Genomic DNA, 19,060 nt, shown 5'->3' with positions numbered 1-19,060 from the left:
TAGTGAAACAATCATCGGCAGTGAATCTACAGAAATTAGTGTGGTTAGCAGACTAGCGGAGCGTAGAACACTTGTTACGCAACCACCGCGCGGATGTGAAATGATGAAAGTTATTGTTTTCCAAACAAGATTCGTAATGGGAGGCCAAATATATGTTGCTGTCTTAATGACATGCAAATCCCCTTGGAGGTCGATGGACTTTGGCAAAAGCTTCATAGTGTGGAGACTTGCAAAAGTCCCCGAGTTGGGGTTCTGTTATATTGCGAAAACGCCTATGCATTGGTGATGCATTCACGCTCAATTGTTAAATCTGGTGTCCACTAGAAGTTGCTCCCACCTGATCGTGGAACAACTGGTCGTAAATGAGTTTCACGCAAGTGTCTGAAATGAATGTTGAATTTAACGGGAATCTTTAGACCTCCTTTTGAATAAAGGGGAGTTAGCTGAACGAATTGGAAGCAATTAGAATTACAGAGCGATGCCAGAATGTTTTGTGTTTATAAATTTTGTAAGGAATATCAGTTGAGCCTTGTTCTGAGAGAAAAAAAAAAAGGCACTTGAATATTTTGATAGTAAGAGCTTTGGAATCTCTAACAAACCAGTCATAGCCACACGAGGTGAGAGCAAGAGATGCTAACGCACCATCCATCCATTTGTGAGCAATCTTTAATTGAAATATAGGTAGGGATCGAGTGTTATCGAGTGCTTTGAGATTATGGGCGAATGCAAATTGTGATAGCTATGCACCATGCATACCTGTGTCAACTAGGCCCTAAAGCTAGCGTTTCATACGGAAGCCGCCAGCAATATTTACAAATCAGTACATGGTGCAGGTGCAAACTTCAATTTCTTCAAGCAATGGTTCAAGCAGAGCATGAGGCTGTGCATAAACTGCAATGATGACATTCGTAAAACCAGGAGTCGAGAAATTTGCCCCTATACTATCTCTACTGAAGTGTGAAATGTAAATATGCCGCTAATAGGTCCCGACAATGCGTCTAGTTGAGTTAGACAATGAGATCACAGTGGTGAGCAACACGACTGTTACAGACATAACACTCCGTGCACTGTGTTGAATTGACACAACAGACGTCCCTTACTCTCATCAATGCAGTGTACCACATGGTCATCCAATCAAAAGTTACCCTGGGTTGAACCGGTGGTTGAACCGGTTTAGAACAGTTCCTCTAAAATGTTGCAGATCGGGTTCAGGGTGGCAGAAAACATATTGTTTCAGTTCGGTTCCGGTTTGGTGAGCTCTGGCATACCATGTGTTGCTAAGTGGGCCCAAAGCATTCAACAAATTTGCCAAATATGCAATATAAAACATAATGCGGATGCCGGCCTTTGATCGCAATAGACAACCTTGATTACAATGTGTGAATCGTTATTGACTGAGTCCAGATGCAACAACGTTGCAATTGAAAGTGCCTGCGTAGCAGTTATCAATCCATACTAAGCTTAATCTAGATCAGACTCATTTGCAAGAAAAGATTCCCTTGTAGCAGCACTATCGAGCTCAATCCAGATCATGCTCAATTGTGATCGAAAGTGCTTGTGTAGGAGCACTTGATCTAGACAGGGTTTCACGGTGATCAAAAGATCCTGTGCAGCATCACTCGATCCAGAGTGGGGAAGATGGTGACAGAAGGTGCCCGCGTAGCCGCATTCGATGCAGATTGCGATCGGTGCCGATCGAAAATGCCCGTGTGTGACACCGGCATAAGGACTCCATCGGAGCATGCACATGAGATGGCGTAACCAAGCCATGCAAACCTTCTGGAATGGCAGCAGGTAGAAGAGGCCCGACATGTCCTTGCAGTCATCCAACTGATCGGCAATGAACTGGCGTCGACGCTCACTCTTGGCTTTAGTGATGCAGTTTGGAAGCACCCTGCAAGCAGGTTTTGCATGCACAAACGAGGTTAAAAGAGCGGCGAGATTAAATTTTAGAACTTTGTTTTTTATATGCAAGTCTAAACACTCTAAACTTTAGAAAAAGTACTGGCAAGTGTCAAAGCGCCATGAAGAATCTACTAATAAAAAGTTATTTACTGCTCCCTGTAATACCACTTATGTACATTAGGGTGCTTGTGCGATAAATATACTCCTGATGTCTTACTCCTAGAAACCAATTTCAGCACCCGGGAGATGGATGAGTCATGATGTCATGACGCAGTGACTCGCACTGCTCCCGATATTACTGCAGCTGCTACTTGTGAGCACAGCTAGAGGAAATGTGCACAGCACTCATGTTTTCTTATGAGCAACACACATTCAGACGCAACCTTACTGCTATACGACATTGGCAAACCTTGCTCTGCATCATGGTGCCGAGAGAACGCGGATGACGACAGGTCTGACATCTTGTGACAACAAATGCATTGACCGAGTACTAGAATTAGGAGTCCTCAACCAAAACTTGTTTTGTACCAGATACCTAGCATTACGCGAAACAGGGGAGTTCGGCTCTACCCGGCGGCAAGTTGTTCTTTTTTGCACACTTTCATTTCCCTTCAGCTTATCATTTCTACACTCCAATTAAAGCTGCAATTAATTTCTCTTATGTTTTCATTGGTTTCGTATGGTTGCATTTAACAAAAAAATTGGGCCCCTCAGTTCCCCATCTTCCTCTCGTTGATTTTATTGTATGTGCCATTTTGAAGCCAGCTTGTCTGCTTCTATAGAAGTAACTATAGATAGGAGATGTTTAACTGTCGTCAGCCCTAAAGGTGTTGAGCTGGCTTCAAAATGTTGGGCCAATAATCAAATTTTGGCTGGGGACGTCTACCTCCTAATGTACATGGGGCCTTTATAAAGCTTATATTTTTGCTACCATACATTCGGGACAGGCTTACACAATAGGCACTGAAATGAGTGTGCGCCTCTCTAGTTTTAGTGGAATATAAAAATTGTGTTCTATCCAGTATCGCATATAACATCCCCCCTCCCCCCCAAAATAAAAACAAAAATGACAGCGCCCGTAAAAAAAAAAAAAGTTTTTATTTTCAATAGGCACAATGCGACAGAAATTCATGCTTAGCGGCTGGCAGCGTACGGTGACAACACCCCAGCCCGTGACATTGCTGTGAAGTGGTGCGGATGATTTCAATGCAGTCAAACAAGCCCAGACAAAGTAGAATGGATGGGCGACCGTAGCTCAATCGCAAACTGCATATTGATGCGAAAGTGGCAGCTCTGGTGCTTGGTGACCAGCAGACAATTGTTGAGCAAACTGCGCGCTTCAGTTACTTAGAAGCGAGGTAAATAGCAAGCGCAGATCGCTTGTTTTCAGGCGCTTGATTAGAAGAAATATCGCCGAATAGTAATGGATAAGCGATGCTTTTGCCCTTCGGTCGGGATACTAGGGGTAACAGAGCCAAAATGGCCATGCTGAAGGCGTCAACCGCACATTAATACACAGAGAATATAGGTTTACACGTTCCATTTTTGTAACGGCTAGCCTGGCCACTAACCTGGGAACATTTTGCGTCGTGAAACCGGCTTTTATAGACCCACCACCGTTGTCAACAACCAAACAGTGCGCGGCCATTGTGACATGCGTGAACCACAGCGTTGCCTGCTTGCCAGTTGAGACACTGCCGAAACTGACGAGCCACATAAAAACATTTTACCATACACTCGTCAGAATTACTTTACACGTAAAACTTGACGTATGACAACTAGGAATTAAATGTGCATCGTTTAACTTGTCAAAAGTATTATACCTTATACCATATTATATATTATACCATAGTATGTATTATACCTTATACCATAGTTTCACCGTACTTGCTCAAAAGAGCATGATTTGCTTGTCTCGTTATAAACATTAATTCATAATCCGTCACAAACTGTCATACTGGATAAAAAAAAATATACTGTGCGCATTTTACACAGTGAACACATCGAGTACATTTTATTAGGCGAACCTTGCTTGTATGAGAAGGTGGCTGAACGGCAGCGCCTAACGTTGAAAATGCAAAAAGAAAAAGCCACCTATGAACGAAAAAATACTGTTTTGAAGATTTGAGAGTTTTAGGTTGGGAAACGCACACCGTGGGTTGTACAAAAGAACCCAAAGTGAGCACAAAAGACCCACGATGGAGCTTGCGTCCCCCGATCATATGGTGAATTCACTAAATCGCACCGGTGCCGTCCCAGTTTGCCATACAGTTAATATCAGTTCGCCAGTTCATCCAATCATCGTTGTCCCAGGGCGCCCCGGTGGGATTTGCCAAATTCGCCATGAACCTCTATTTACAGCGCAGAGGTACGCGCGAAAAGCGCTCTTTCATTTTCGAAACCGAAACGAAACAGCAGCCACCACGCACCACCACGCGACATGTCGCGGCCTCGTCATGCGAAATATTTCCGCCAATCACAAAGCGCATTTTTTATCTGAGCTCGCTGACTGGCTGCCGAGACTAGTCGAACCAATAAAAGCCAGTTGGGCCATTGAGACCCAGTGCACTCAGTCTATACGTTCGGGTAGACTACGTGGAGCATCAGTTCTTTCTTCCTTGCCCTCCATCTGACAACAAGATGCGGGAAATTGTTCACATCCAAGCCGGCCAGTGCGGAAACCAAATCGGCGCCAAGGTACCAGCAGCTTTTACCAATTCAGTTCTATGAGTGGGCAGGTGCACCGGGTGTGGGCGCGGTTAGGCCTAGCGGTACGTCAAAAGCGCCCCTCCTTTTAAAACCATGCCGTGCCTCACGATCGAGACCGGATGGGGTCTTATTGCTAGTGTGCCTCGAGGTGTATTTTCAAGCTTTTTCATGCCTAGTGCAAATATTCCAGCAATCGGCTGTGTGCGGTGTATTGTGCTTAAACTGCCAAAGCAACGAGCGGAAACCCCACCCGCTGACAATGCCGGCGCGATGACCTGGTTGTGTGGGTGACCGTTGCAGCCGCGCTCATCGTCGTGACTCGGTGCAAGAGAGGAACGACCTTCGTGCCTAGTTGGTTTAGGCCTCGGCAGTTCCCCTGCGGTGTTCGCTCCCGTCTAATTGGGGACAGCGCCGGTCTATCGTTCACGAAAAAAAGCGGCATGCCGCGTGAAATTGCAATTTTCATGCGTAGGCCTGACTCCTAGGCGCATGCATGGAGCCAGATCTTGCTCAGGCGTATGCACAGTCCGTGACAGGCTCGTGTACGTCCCCATTAGTGTAACTGACACGCCCGTTTTGCCGTGCGTAAAGGGTCCGCCTTTCGATTTGCGATTGCTTTTAAGATAGGTGTATCGTGCAAGTTTTCTCGAGTGGCGATCTCACTCTATCGCCAGAGCACCCCATTTACTGTTCATGCGGAACGATCTTTAACTTCAGCTTTCTTTGCGTCGTTAACTTTTCTCTTTCAAGTCTGCTCGTTCGCTTCTTTAAACCGGTTACGTTTCGTAGAGCCATCCTTTTCTACCAGTACCTATCGGCCATTGCGGCCGCCCGGCGTATTTCCTTGTTTGGCGTCCATTTTGTCTGGCTGCGACTGCTAAATTAGTAACGCCGGTCTGTCTCCTTACAAGGCGATGCGTAGGCAGCTGGTTTGGCGTTGCGCCGTTTTATAAGGGGCTCTCGGATGCTTCCTGCAGCGAAAAAAATCTCGTCTGCTGCCAAGAAAACGCGCGCTGTTACCGCCCCGGCCGGCATGTTTCAAATTGCGTGCCGTTGATTGGCTCCGTGAATTGGCTCTTTGACCAATGGCGTCGCGGTCTTGCAGATATTGAAATCGGCTTCCCGCCGCTTGACCGTTAGTCTTCCTTGCGCGGGAATTCGTGTCTAACCGCCACCTGTGTACTTAACGGTGCGAATTTTGCTTTTAACCACACCAAAAAAATTGCGCAGAAGCTCATTTACGAGCTCAGTGGTGTTGCAAGGCTGGGCGTGGTAGTTGGAATAGCATTATTAGGATACAGCGGTGTAAAAGTTTATGACGCGTGTCGTGAATGAAGCGGTTAACTAGTTCATTTCATGAACACCTTTCACATGTTTCTCGTGCTTTCCATTTCGTCCTGTGCACGTAAATGTTGCGTAAACCTGTGCCGTGCTGTATACCAATTTCATTTTAGGTCTTGATAGCCATTGTTTTGCCGCTGATACGGCTTACAGTTTCCAATTGTAGGCGGTATCGCGCTTTGCTGCTGCTTCAGATACCTGCTCGGCTTACATGGCCCTAAATGCCATGGGACTTTTTTGACGTGCTCCGCCTCCGAGGGGTGTCGCAATATCCGATCGATTGTCTAATTACCCGTCAAGTTCCATCAACAAAGCAGCCGTTGATCGACGTTCGACGTTTTTTGAGAACAAAAACGGCTGTTCATACTGTCGTACTAACGCCAGCGGAGAGGGTTGTAGATGCAGACTTCAGGCGTCACGTTGGAGTTTGCAACTATTAGCGGGCGTGGCACGCGTCCAGAACGTTGCTCACGTTAAATTTTCTGGTGCAGTCCTCTATTTCAATTTGGCAACACAAAATCTGGAAGCATTACTGAATTTTTGAAAAATTCAGGCTCGCATTATGTTCTTTCCTGACTCGTAGCACTTGATCGGTTCTCTTCAAGATAAATATGGCCCTATGAAACATGCCCCAAAGTGCCAACTAATGGATTTACAGCTCGGGTAATCTCTTTATTGCCTTCAACTTTATATTGGATAGATAATGCACAGTATGAAATTATTTCTTGGTACTTCATTTCAAATGTCTCCACTTGCAAGGCATCTGTCAGGTTCAGCACATTGTCAATTTATGCTGTTTACTTTGCAGCCCTTGCTATGCTCAGTAAGCATTAAATGCAAATGATAACAATGTTCCATCTTATTTACCTTGGTGGGACCTTTTGAGTTATGCACCTCGAGGGCAATATGCAGCTGAATGTGGCTGTTTCCTTTCAAAGTGCAAATTTTTCGAAAAATTCAAGGGCGTTTTGTAAACTGGGCTCAAGTATGCACAAATTGAAAGTAAAGTGCAAGCCAGCACATTTGCAGTTAAGCATGACATAGGAAACTTCTATAATCCAAACCACTTTGTGAGGGAATTTTACTGTCAAACAACTTCACACTTGCTCCAGCTTGCTTGTGCTATGTTGTTATACTCGTTCAGCCCAGAAGAAAGCACATCTGAATACATGCCAAAGCCTGTCCCATTTTCATTGCTGCATTGTGGTGATGCCTACCTCGTGATAATTTGTCTCAAAGCCAGACCTAGAGGAAAGAACAGTGGGCATGCCATCATCAACTGAAGTTTCATTTTGTTAATGATTTTTTATGTACTAAGACTCCCCGCTACATGCGAAGAACCCTGCACCGAAAAAAAGCAGGCAGATCCCACGCCTTATAGGAATTGATGTTACGGACAGCATTGTGTGGGGACCACAAGAGCACCTAGACTTGGGCAGCCGTTTCATGACCTACATGACAGGCACATCATAATACTTATCCCATGACCAATCATTTATGTTCCTCACTCTTGCCGTACATGCCAAGTTAACGAAGCAACCCTGGGAGTTGCAAAGACATAGGCAGCTAGATACTGTGTCGCAAATGTTTGTCAAGAAATTTCTGTTAAACTAGAAAAAGACAACCCTGTTTATTAGCACTTCACGACTACTGTTTTGGAGCAGCGTGACTGCCAGACATATCCTGTATGGCTGTAACCTTGCTCCAGAAGCTTTCTCCTGAAGTGAGAGGGAGGGCCCGCCGGCTTCTTTTTTTCCATCTTTTATAAAATGAACCTTCAGCTGACGGTAACGCTCATGTTGTGCTTTCTTCCTGGCATATTTGTCCGTTCACACATTTTGCCTTGAATCGGCACCAGCTAGCTTGCTCAGCCCGCCCATCAAAACATGCACCACCTAGGAACTGATAGCAGCTGTAGAAAAGCTACTTGGCAATAAGAGCCTTGACAGTATTTCTTGTATGCTTTCGAAGTCTGACGCCTTCATTAAGCGCAATAAAATTAAGTTGCAAATTTCATCTTTGTACTCCTTTAACTGTGCTTATTAAACTTTTCTGTCTCGCGCAAGTGTTGCGTGTCCCTTCTTTCTGCCCTGAATGAACTAAATAGCTGCTCACGCTGAACGTATCAAGGTTGGCTTGCACAAGGGGCTTCCCAATGAATCATAGCAGTGTGCTTGAATACGATGCATAGTCGGCCAGTGAGCTACGGGCAAGGCTCTGTGAATCTAGCTTGGTAGTCCTCTGTGCAGATAGCGACTACTGATTAGATTGCCGTGTAGCACTCGTGTTCAAGGAAACTGTGTCGACACTGTTGCTGACATAGCTGCCTCTTCTCGGGGTTAGTAAGGCAGCTTGTTTTTCACGTATCTCTGTACTTCTGCTGCCTCTCGTTGCACTTGAGTGCCTAGCTTGCTATCAGCCTGCAAGGTCTGCATACCGTGTAACTGAATCATCAGGTACGAAGCACCGCTGGCACGTTTGCCCCGTTTCCATATTTGGCTTGCATTGTCCCCCACTTCAGGTGTGTGTTTGGGGGGGGGGGGGGCGTTGCTGCAATAATTTTCTTCAATATCTTAATGATTTAAATGTTGGCATTTAGAGCTTTCTCGCATTCTAGATTATAAACCATGCTGAGCTGTTACTGTATTGGTTTGCACGTAATGTAGCGATCACGCCTCTTCTCAAATCTGTAGCACGAACTGCAAGAAGTGTTCAACTTTGATTTCTTCTCAATGCAAGACTTGTATACGAAATGACTTTATTGCAGTTTTGGGAAGTGATCTCCGATGAGCACGGCATCGATCCCACTGGAAGCTACCACGGGGACTCGGACTTGCAGCTGGAACGCATCAATGTCTACTACAATGAGGCTTCCGGTGAGCCTTGTGGCTTGTTTGATAGCCTGCTTGCTTGCTCAGCATAGATCACCTTGCGATTTGCATACCCCCATTTCTTACACTTTGTATTACATTTTTCCGCCACTTGGTTTTCTGTGCAGTTCAGTCTGTGCACGTGGCATAATTGCTGCAAAGTGTCATTCGTTACCAGCAGGCAGAGGTTTAGGCAAATGCACCATCCCATCATTCCCATGCTGGCCCAAGTGTTATGCTTGCAGCTGCCATAGGTGCTGGTGCCAGAGTGTGTGGGGATGCTACCCTCGTGTCCCCCAACGTATTTCCCTGCACAGTTCTCATTTCTCCATGCATCCTGCATCCCCGCATAGCACATGCTGTGCTGGTAGTTGTAGCTGCACGGTAGTAAATGCTTTTGCCGACAATGTTAACTACTGCCAACGTACTGTGCTCCTCTCGCTGATCCCCTCGGCTTCTGGCATCAACCAGAACTAGAGTAGCCAAGAGACTACTGCACTCTTCCTATATGAATGGGGATACGAGGTAACCAACGATTGTGCAACTTTGTTGTACTGCTTGTGGCTCTTGGGAATGACCGATTCCCTCTTGAGTTGGCAACCTCGTTAGTACTACTGTATGCTGCTGCTTGCGTAGCCAAAATACTCCGACACCTTGCAGCTCCCCCTGAATTTTTGTGTCAAGCTCTTGAGAGTGCAGGTACTCTATTCTGGCCAGTCCTAACGTACTCTTGCTCTGTGCTATGTTTCTCGTGCCTGGTTTGTGAGTTTGTCTATCTGCTTTCTCGGTGGAGGAGGCAAATACGTGCCGCGCGCCATCCTCGTGGATCTGGAGCCCGGAACCATGGACTCCGTGCGGTCTGGACCTTTCGGTCAGCTCTTCAGGCCAGACAACTTCGTCTTCGGTACGTACTCTTCATTTGGCGCTGTCAAAGGTGGCCATCACGCCGCCCTGAATTTTAGTGCAAGTTGTACGTGACCTTGCTCTGTGACAAGATGAGGTAATGAGTGTCAATTAAATTTGAGGGAGTTGCATTTTAGCTTTGGGCATTACAATATACCACAGTCGCAGTGATCATGCCCAGACTGCAGTTCATACGCTTCAACTGTCATTGGTAATAGATGTCTTTGGCAAAGCTCGAGGTAGAAAGTTCAGCATGAGCCAACAAATCGTCTGGTCCTACATGCCTTGTCCTTCAAGTACATATCAGTGCTGCAATAAAGAACAATGTGTGCTCACACCACTGATAACGGTTGATAAAACAATCGGAATGTGCAGTGATCGATAACACAACTGTTATGTTCAGCAGATCCAACCTACGAAATGATCCTAGCTTGAATGAAGGCAAACATGTGCTGGTACATTGCCCATCTAAGTAACGAGTCTTCCTATGAAGAGTTAATGGAGGTAATGCTGGCGTAGTGTGAAATGACATGCGGATGAAAAAAAGGAGACGTTGGAAAGAACACTCCTTCTGTTTTCTCCTTTTTTCTCTCTTGAGGTAGCTTTATATTGCGCCACATTTTAGTTGCGCATCTGCCCCCCAAACATAGTACCCTGGGATGAGAGGCTTGGTAAGCTTGAAAACGCAGACATATGAGGCGGGGGATGACCCCTGCCATCCTGCCGTGACATAGGTTTTGAGTACCCTGTTCTAGATAGCCGTTAGTTAGTGACGAGCATCCTGTAAATTCCGCAGTCTCTCAAATAAAGGGAGCGGTGACTTTCATTTGGTCTTCTAATAATCTAGTTATTACTGCAACATGGAAGGACTTTGAGTTTCTCAAGACTGTAAATACAACCACGAAGTTAAGTGTGATTAAATAGTATCCCTTCGCTGTTCCAACTGGCATGGTTTTGTGCATCACAGCTGGTAGCATATTCTTGGCGTAGACTATGCCCCATTGCTTTACTTCAGTGTGTGGTGTTTGCGAGATAACGCAGTGTGGATAAAACAGTGCGCTAAAGGCAAGCCAGAAACTCCATTGACTCCGTGCTCATTTGTCCAGTGGCTCTTTGCTGTGACAGCATTGTTTCCAATGCTTGTTTGGTGCCATCCCCTCTTCAGTGATTCATTTGAGGATATAAGCTCATGAACTCATGAAGCACATGAACTCTTGTGTTCAGGTATAAAGGGGTTTGAAATTGAGTGCATTTCAGGTGGTAGCATTTATTTCTTTTTACCAGCATTTAAGTGCTTATTTTTTCTCAATCAGCATGTCTTATTTAACTTACTCAGCTACTTATGCTGCAAAACATGGTCACTTATTTTCTTGTTATCAAATGTGGTAAAGGTTCTAGCAGCAACAACAATGACAACTAAATACTGAATTGAATAAAGCTTTGTCACTTATGTAGTCTACGTGACCTAAGCAATGACCCAGGAAAAATGCAATGCAAATAATTTTGGGGAAGTAATGTCCAAAAACCTGCATAAAGTGAACAAAAATTTGAACCTCATTTCGTAAATGCAAACGTATTGCGTCGGTTTCTTTTGACCTAGTTTGTCGCACATTTCTGTGCAATGAGCCTGAAAATTCAAGGTTTGCATTACATAGGTGGCACAAAATCTCGTTTTGAGCACAACTCTTTTGAACCTTGTGAAAGATGTTAAAGGCAACCCAGGCCTGAAATGCATCAATAGCTAGAGCCCCTCTAAACCGCACTAGTCCCCTTTGGTCAGTGGGACTGCTCGTCGGCAAAATACGATAAAAGCATTTTGCATGATATTTATGTAAAATAGTACTGATTTTTGGGTTTGCAGGATGAGGCTTCGAATACGCTGTCAGCAAGGAAAAATATGTTGGTTATAACTGATCATCACTCTATCTGAACATCCGTAAAGAAAAGCTGCCGAACATACCTTTGCAGCTCTAAAACCAAATTTAACATTTGCCCTGCAAAATCGGCATTCTATGAAGTAGGCCGAGAACAATAATACGTTGCCTTGTACCTCTAAACAACGTATGAAGCATTAGGCAGGCCGAAATAGTTAGATTTACTCTTGCTTTTGCGAGTTTCAGGTTCAGAACTCTGTTGTGATGTGCAGCAATCGTCATTTCTTTGTTTAGAGCAGAAACGCATAAGTCTGGTACCAGACTCGCTTCATATATATGTGTATATATATATATATGTGTAGTGTAGTGAAATGCCACGCTGTGAAGGAAATTGTGAGGCCGCCGCAAGCGCCCATCAGTCGCGACATGACGGCAATTGCAGTTTCTGCACTGCTTTTGTGGGAAGTAGAAACAGCATTTGCTGATCTATCCAGTAAATAAAAGCGGGTTGATTTAGTAAGCATTTGCTTATTGTTTTCTTGATACCCTCGATATTTCAACATTTGGTTCATTCGGACATTTTACTCAGTCCCGTGCATTTGGAATTGCCCGAGGTTTTACTGTACGCACATACATCTATGCTGCAAGTTTCTGTTCCCATTGTATTTGTCTAACCTCCACTGTTCTTCCAGGCCAGAGCGGCGCGGGAAACAACTGGGCCAAGGGCCACTACACAGAGGGTGCCGAGCTCGTCGACTCCGTGCTGGACGTTGTCCGCAAGGAAGCCGAGGGCTGCGACTGCCTGCAGGGCTTCCAGTTAACACACTCGCTCGGAGGGGGCACCGGCTCGGGCATGGGCACCCTGCTCATCTCAAAGATCCGCGAGGAGTACCCGGATCGGATCATGAACACTTTCTCGGTTGTCCCCTCGCCAAAGGTCTCCGACACGGTGGTCGAGCCCTACAATGCAACCCTCTCGGTCCACCAGCTGGTGGAGAACACAGACGAGACCTTCTGCATCGACAACGAGGCTCTGTATGACATCTGCTTCCGCACGCTGAAGCTGACCACGCCCACATACGGAGACCTCAACCACCTCGTGTCTGCAACCATGTCTGGCGTCACAACCTGCCTTAGGTGGGTCCATTAGTAATCTCACCAAGACTACTTGGTGACTGGTACCATACATTATTTATCTCGGAGAAATAGGAACTGTAGACAAAAGGTTTGGGATAGTAAATCGAGGAGACAACTATTCTGAATTAGCCTACCAGCACTGCACTAAAAAGATAACTGGATGGTGCAGAGGTCATTTGGTGTGGCCATCTTTCATTCTGGTCCTGTTAAGTTTTAGCCGCGAGGCACAGCAATACAAGATGCATGGATGGGTGCCAACTCGTCGTTTAATTCCAACTTATTTAAATGGCATTATTGTCCTCATTACTGTGCAAAATGGTTGCTTAGCAATATTTTTTCCAGGCAAAGCTTGTATTTGGAGGTCTACTTTTGTTGGCTTTATTCTTTGGTCTCTCTCAACACCTCGATCTCACTAACCAATCACTGTTTGGTCTTTTATCCCCTCAGGTTCCCAGGCCAGCTGAATGCTGACCTGCGCAAGCTTGCAGTCAACATGGTTCCCTTCCCTCGTCTGCACTTTTTCATGCCTGGCTTCGCGCCCCTCACCGCCCGTGGCTCGCAGCAGTACCGCGCTCTGACGGTGCCCGAGCTGACCCAGCAGATGTTCGACGCCAAGAACATGATGGCCGCCTGCGACCCCAGGCACGGCCGGTACCTCACGGTGGCAGCCATCTTCCGCGGCCGCATGAGCATGCGCGAGGTTGATGAGCAGATGCTCAACGTGCAGAACAAGAACTCCTCCTACTTCGTCGAGTGGATCCCGAACAACGTCAAGACTGCTGTCTGCGACATTCCGCCCCGTGGTCTCAAGATGTCTGCCACATTCATTGGAAACAGCACCGCCATCCAGGAGCTCTTCAAGCGAATCTCTGAACAGTTCACAGGTGGGTGTGAGGCTTCAGGCTCCCTACAGTGTAGTGCAGTCTACTGAGGGTTGCCGTGACAGTACCAGCTGTGCTGCCACATTTAGCGCAATTCCACTGTAAGCTTTGTTTTTGTGTTCTGTGGCAGTAAAATTTTCATCGTATGCCGTCATAGGTTGCTGTCGCTACTGGCACAATGTGTGCTGGATGACTTATTGCTCTTGTGCAACTATACAGTGTTTGATGAATAGCTGGTGCACGTCTGAACCTGTGTGCTTGATTTGTTTAAAGGTAACTGGCAAGAACATTTGTGGGTTTTTTACCATGTGTAGCCGGTTTGGGTGTGCAGTTTCTGACCATACAGCATAGACTGCTTGTGTAAATCGCCGGATTGCTAATTTCTCCACTGGAAGTGGTACCACAATAACCAAAACAAGATTGCTCAACGGCTCTCAAGCAGCTGCACGTCTCCAGTAGTTGAAGCACACGACCGGACTTGTCTGGATTTTCATTTGGGGAGTAGTAGCCCCATCGTACGAATGCTGTACGGCCACCGAGTCATATTGTTGGCTGCACCAACCCCCAGCATTTGCTGAGATAGAAGTAGTTACTCCTAGCCGGCAGGTGTGGCTAGGTGCTCGTCCTTGGTATCGTACCCATAGACAAATGCATATCTGGCACCAGATGACACACCCAGGCTGCAGTTAAATGCGCATTCTGGTAGGTACGACAAAGGCTCTTACGTGAACAGTTCCACCTGGCTGCATTGCGGAGTGAATTTGTGAACTTTGCGACGGACGAATGCACTTCTCACCTGGACCGGCTTCTTTCCTTCCTTTTCATTTTGTGGTGCTGCGGTTTGTCAGCCAGCCCAACATGCAGGCATTTTTGTGACCACATCGGTGTCGGAAAATTCGTTTGTGTGTAGAAGGTATGTAGTACTAAAGTAGAAACGGAAGATAATCTGCTGGGCTAGCGTGCTGCAGCACTTTTCTTTCCCTCCCTTGCTTGTTCGCTCGCTCTTCTCAAAATGGGTGTGCGGCCCGATTATTGATGCAGGGAACTTCACTTGCTGCCGTGCTTTGTCTGCTGCATTTTCTGGCAGCTGCATAATCTGCATTTTGTATGGCATAGCTGCACTACAAGCATATGCAGTAGAACTCCGTTCATGCATTCCCATTAAGCGTGTAGGCTTTCCCAGTGCCAACATTCACAATCGAGGACGTATAAATGACTCAATAACTATGCTCATGTTTTACTGGTTCATACATATTGCGAAAACATTTCTTGGCCAACGTTCAGTATGCATACGTTGCCAAGCTGCGATCGTGTTTTCCGACCGCTAGATCCCCTGTAAAGAAAATGTGTGTGTGATCGAACAGTATATAGCGGTCTAATGCGACAGCTTCACCCCAATACTCGCCTGCCCCTCGGTACTCAGGTGAGTACTGAGTATCGGTACTGGTACTCAATACGCAGACGAGTACAGAGTGCAGGTACTCGCCTGCACTCGGTACCAGCAAATCTCCACCAGGTTTGTCGCACGCAGCATTCACAGCTATCGCTGCCAAAAACCTATCTGGATAAGCATCTCCACCTATCTGTATTGCATGCTTTTAGTAATCGATAATCCAAACGTGCTGCTGTCCCCTGCTGCATGCGGGCGTTTTGTTTCGGCGTCGTCTGGCGTCTCCCACCAGCTCAATTTAGTTCATTATCGGTTCCCGTCGCCCTCTTAAAATGCCACTTGATAGCAAAGCAAAACGGTCTTGGGCCGCCTGGGCACCACCAGCTTCATGTGCGTCGGCATCTCGTGCCACACGTCTGTGCAACGCTCGGCACGACGTAGATGTTATCAATAGTTTGACAAATTTTTTAGCTACTTTGGTTCGTACGTTTCTCCGGTTAGTGTAGTTTTTTCCGTGGTTTTTTTTTTTTTTTCTTCCAAAGTGGACGAACAAGGTTTTACTGATAGTTTGGTGGGGAGTTAAATGCGAGTGTGGAGAGACTGCATGCATGTTTCTGCACAAGTAGTTGCATTAGGAGTGGTTCCAGCTGTACTAACCTTCCATTTAAAAAAAAACTTTCCCTGTAGCCCTGCTGTATTAGTACACTGCCTACACAATTTCCTGAACTGTGTATTGTGGGTTTGACCCTTGGCTATATACTAGCCGCGCTTGATTCCAAAAGCCAGTTGGTTTATTTCTGCGTTGTGTGAATTCTCGTCGTGTTCTTTACACTTGCAATGTAGCACTTTTCGGAGTGCGGGCTCCAAACGAATGACAATTTGGCACAGCAAAGTTGATTCTCCCAAAATCCAATGCATGCTTACATTTGCCGTTGGTTCTCCTCGCCTTGATTAACTAGCAGTGTATTGACCCATGCGGACTTGCATTCATTGTGCCATTTTGTACACCCCCTCTCTGTGCAGCCATGTTCCGCCGCAAAGCTTTCCTCCACTGGTACACTGGCGAGGGCATGGACGAGATGGAGTTCACGGAGGCAGAGTCCAACATGAACGACCTGGTGTCCGAGTACCAGCAGTACCAAGAGGCAACCGCAGACGAGGAGGGAGAGTTCGACGACGAGCCAGAGGCCGATGCCGAAGCTTAAGCGCAATTTTTTTGTTCTGTGTTTACCTTTCTTTTCGCCGGTGTCCGGCATCCCCCACCCCCTGTTCATTTCTCCCAGTGATTTTTTTTTTTGCTTCATTCATGTTCAATAAATTATTTTGTTCAAGCCTACTGCAGTGTTGCGCCGTTGTGTTCGCCTGTTTCGGCACATTTTGCTGTCACTGGCTTCAGCCTCAACTGCTACTGCAGTCTCGAAGGAGTCTGGAAATTTGAGCTCTTTCCAAGGCATGTACCAATAAAATTCTTGCCAGGCACGATCATGAGCGTGCCTGCTATGCACCACGCTTGTCTGCTGAAAATGGCCCTGTAAGAAAGTGCTACGTGCCAGTTTGCCATGCAAATTCAATTTGCAATGCTTTGTAGGGCTGGCTGCTGCGCAAGCAGTTAATTTGGTTATTTTATGGCTTTTAATTAGGATCTATGGCTGTGAAAATGCAACCGGTAGCCCCAGTAGGAGCACAGAGTGCCCCAGGTATACTAAACTACTTTAAAAAAACCTTCGTACTGATGAATTACACTTATGGCAAGATTGCCCTGTTAGTGTGGATGTAAAGTGCTTTAGTTTCTCACTTATTGGAGAGACTGTCTGGCACTAAAATTGCTGAGCAGGTGAAGATCTACAATGTATTCGGCCATATTTGCTGAAATAGGTAGACCTGTGAAGTTCAGACCCTTTTCGCAGTTTGCTAGACAGACGAGGTGGCTCTTTAGCCTGGGTGCTGTACTTCATCTCAAGCAAAAAAGCATGAATGAAACCAGAACGCTCTACTGTGCGATCAGCTCTTAGAAATGCAACTGGGCAATTCCTAATGCACCATGCTGCATTCCTGCTGCAAATGTGTAATGGTTGAGGGAAAATGTGTGCTGTAGGCAGGAAAAGTAACGACTAGCACGTCGAGGCATTGAATGAATCTGAGTGGCCAAGTTTGCAGACCACTGCAGCACATGGTCTGCCGGTGTTGCCGGCCCTTTGTGTTGCCTGGCTTTCCTCGAGGATAAAAAAAAGGCACTTGTGTGCCAGCATTGTATTTCTAACCTCCGAAGACAAGACTTCAACGCCCTAACCTTAACCGGAGCAAGTAGCGCTCGTTGCAGTGATTAAAGGAGTATATGGCCCTTGCTGACATAGCAAGGTTCTCGCATGTTGTGTACACCGATTCACCACGACTGGCTCTAATTTATGCCCACTCTATTGGCCATGCATGAACATCTTTCAGTGCAGATATCCCTAAGAAGGTGGCTGGTTGTATTATGCGATTGTCGTGCTTTGGCCACCGCTTCAGTGGGTGTGTAACCACCATTCGAGCTCATTATGCCTTGTCCAGACTGCGCGACCAGCGTATACAGTGCTTGTACTAGAAGTGGGGCTAGATATGCGTTCCATGCTGTCCAAACTTTCCACTTCTGAATTCAAACAAGATCGGTGCCTTCTCATCTTTAGCAGTGTGTTAATTCTCGTCTTTATTTGCCGATCACTTCGAAGTCGTGTTTCCGACTCGGTAACGTCCCTTGGCATGGTGGCCATCTGATTATTTTGCACATTTTTTGCACATTTTTTTGCACAATTGCACATCGCTCGCGGATGTGCAATTGCACTAGATCTTTTGTTGCCACGCACAACGCTTTAAAAGTAGATGTTCTGTGCTTTGTAATGGCTTGTGACCAAGAAGTTTTATCGCCAGTCGCTTGCCTACTCTGTGGACCGTCGCAATATTTTCAGCTTCAAACAGTTGTGTTCTGTCGGTGTAGTCAATCAGCCACGCTTCAATGCATAGATTGTTAGATGCACTTATTGTTAGATGAATGTTGTGATTCGAACCAAGGACCTGCCAGTCACGAGCACAAGGCTTTTGCGCGGCCCCCCTAAAACATTTATGGTACTTGTTACAGTGGCATGTAGAAGCATCGCCTGATAAACTATTCATACTCGTAATTACAAATGCTATGACAATAATGCCGGCCCCACATGTCTAACTAGTGGCATTAACTGTACCAGGTACTAAGCACACCCTGGGGAGTCGCCACAAGACATGCTGGCCACATTTCCATGGAGTTCGTCAAAATAATTCCTTGCACTAGAAGGTTGGAAAGGATAAACACCTCACCAAGCTTGGGGGGGGGGGGGGGGGCGAGGTCTCGTGAGTACTACATCACGAACCTATCATTGCACGGCTGTAAGCACATGACGCACAAGTTGCCACTACGCGGTAACTGTTATAAGCATACAGCTGTAGCCGTTGCCTTCGAGAGCAGACTGAGCAATGCCCGATTACGGAGGCTATGATGACTCTGCGCAATGACTCAGTCAGCAAGCTGAGCAGACTTGGCAACTATGAGACGCCAACTTGTAAATAACATGGAGCAATATGGACACTTGCACGTCATGCAAGGGAGACATGTGGCAGGCAGAGTCGCAATGATTCGAATCGAGGGCTACTCCAGGGTTGGTTACTCTCGTTTCGCTTGCATTTCGAAGTTTCTGTGACCGACAACTTTGGTTTGTGTGCGGTATTTGTCGTAATTCACTTGCTCTTTGCATCTTTGACATGCCAAGGCGTCTAGAGCGAGACAAGAAAGGTGGCAAGCACAAACTACTGACTCGGACAGAACGAAAGGAGACACACCGCTGGACTAGTGACTGCACGTTTGTTATTCGTTGACATTTCGTATAGCTCAATACAACCAATGCAGTACCTTTTAATGCGTGGGCATTTCTATGCCCATGCAATGAAAATCCTGTCCATCCGTCACATAAGATGAATGCAATAGCTCAGACACCCCCTAAAGCAAGGAAAAAATTTAATGGCTCATACCCAAGTAAGGCA

The 19,060-nt window shown here is 46.3% G+C and overlaps 2 protein-coding genes across 3 annotated transcripts in view; one reads left to right on the top strand and one right to left on the bottom strand.

Moving 5' to 3' along the window:
• Arp6 (Actin-related protein 6) overlaps positions 1-3,598 on the bottom strand; it is a 57,933-nt gene extending 54,335 nt beyond the window's left edge. Inside the window, exons 1-2 of the mRNA XM_070527736.1 lie at positions 3,477-3,598; positions 1,777-1,894 (exon numbers count right to left, since the gene is read on the bottom strand). Of these exons, the coding sequence (XP_070383837.1) occupies positions 1,777-1,894; positions 3,477-3,553 (195 nt within the window). The 5' untranslated portion in view covers positions 3,554-3,598. The remainder of the gene's footprint in view (positions 1-1,776; positions 1,895-3,476) is intronic.
• An 845-nt stretch (positions 3,599-4,443) lies between these two features.
• On the top strand, positions 4,444-16,346 carry LOC139050867 (tubulin beta chain-like). Of its 2 annotated transcripts, none has more exons than XM_070527667.1 (6): positions 4,444-4,602; positions 8,723-8,831; positions 9,622-9,729; positions 12,295-12,739; positions 13,187-13,623; positions 16,034-16,346. In XM_070527667.1, exons 1-6 carry the CDS (start codon positions 4,546-4,548, stop codon positions 16,213-16,215), a joined length of 1,338 nt encoding a protein of 445 aa, XP_070383768.1. In that variant the 5' UTR covers positions 4,444-4,545; the 3' UTR covers positions 16,216-16,346. The 2 variants fall into 2 exon arrangements, with proteins under 2 accessions (XP_070383768.1, XP_070383767.1); XM_070527666.1 differs by having other exon boundaries at positions 9,619-9,729.
• The last annotated feature ends 2,714 nt before the right edge of the window (positions 16,347-19,060 follow it).

This window comes from Dermacentor albipictus, chromosome 10 (assembly GCF_038994185.2).
Source record: "Dermacentor albipictus isolate Rhodes 1998 colony chromosome 10, USDA_Dalb.pri_finalv2, whole genome shotgun sequence".
NCBI lineage: Eukaryota > Metazoa > Arthropoda > Arachnida > Ixodida > Ixodidae > Dermacentor > Dermacentor albipictus.
Note: the sequence above shows the minus strand (reverse complement) of the source record. Positions and strands in the feature narration are given on the sequence as shown.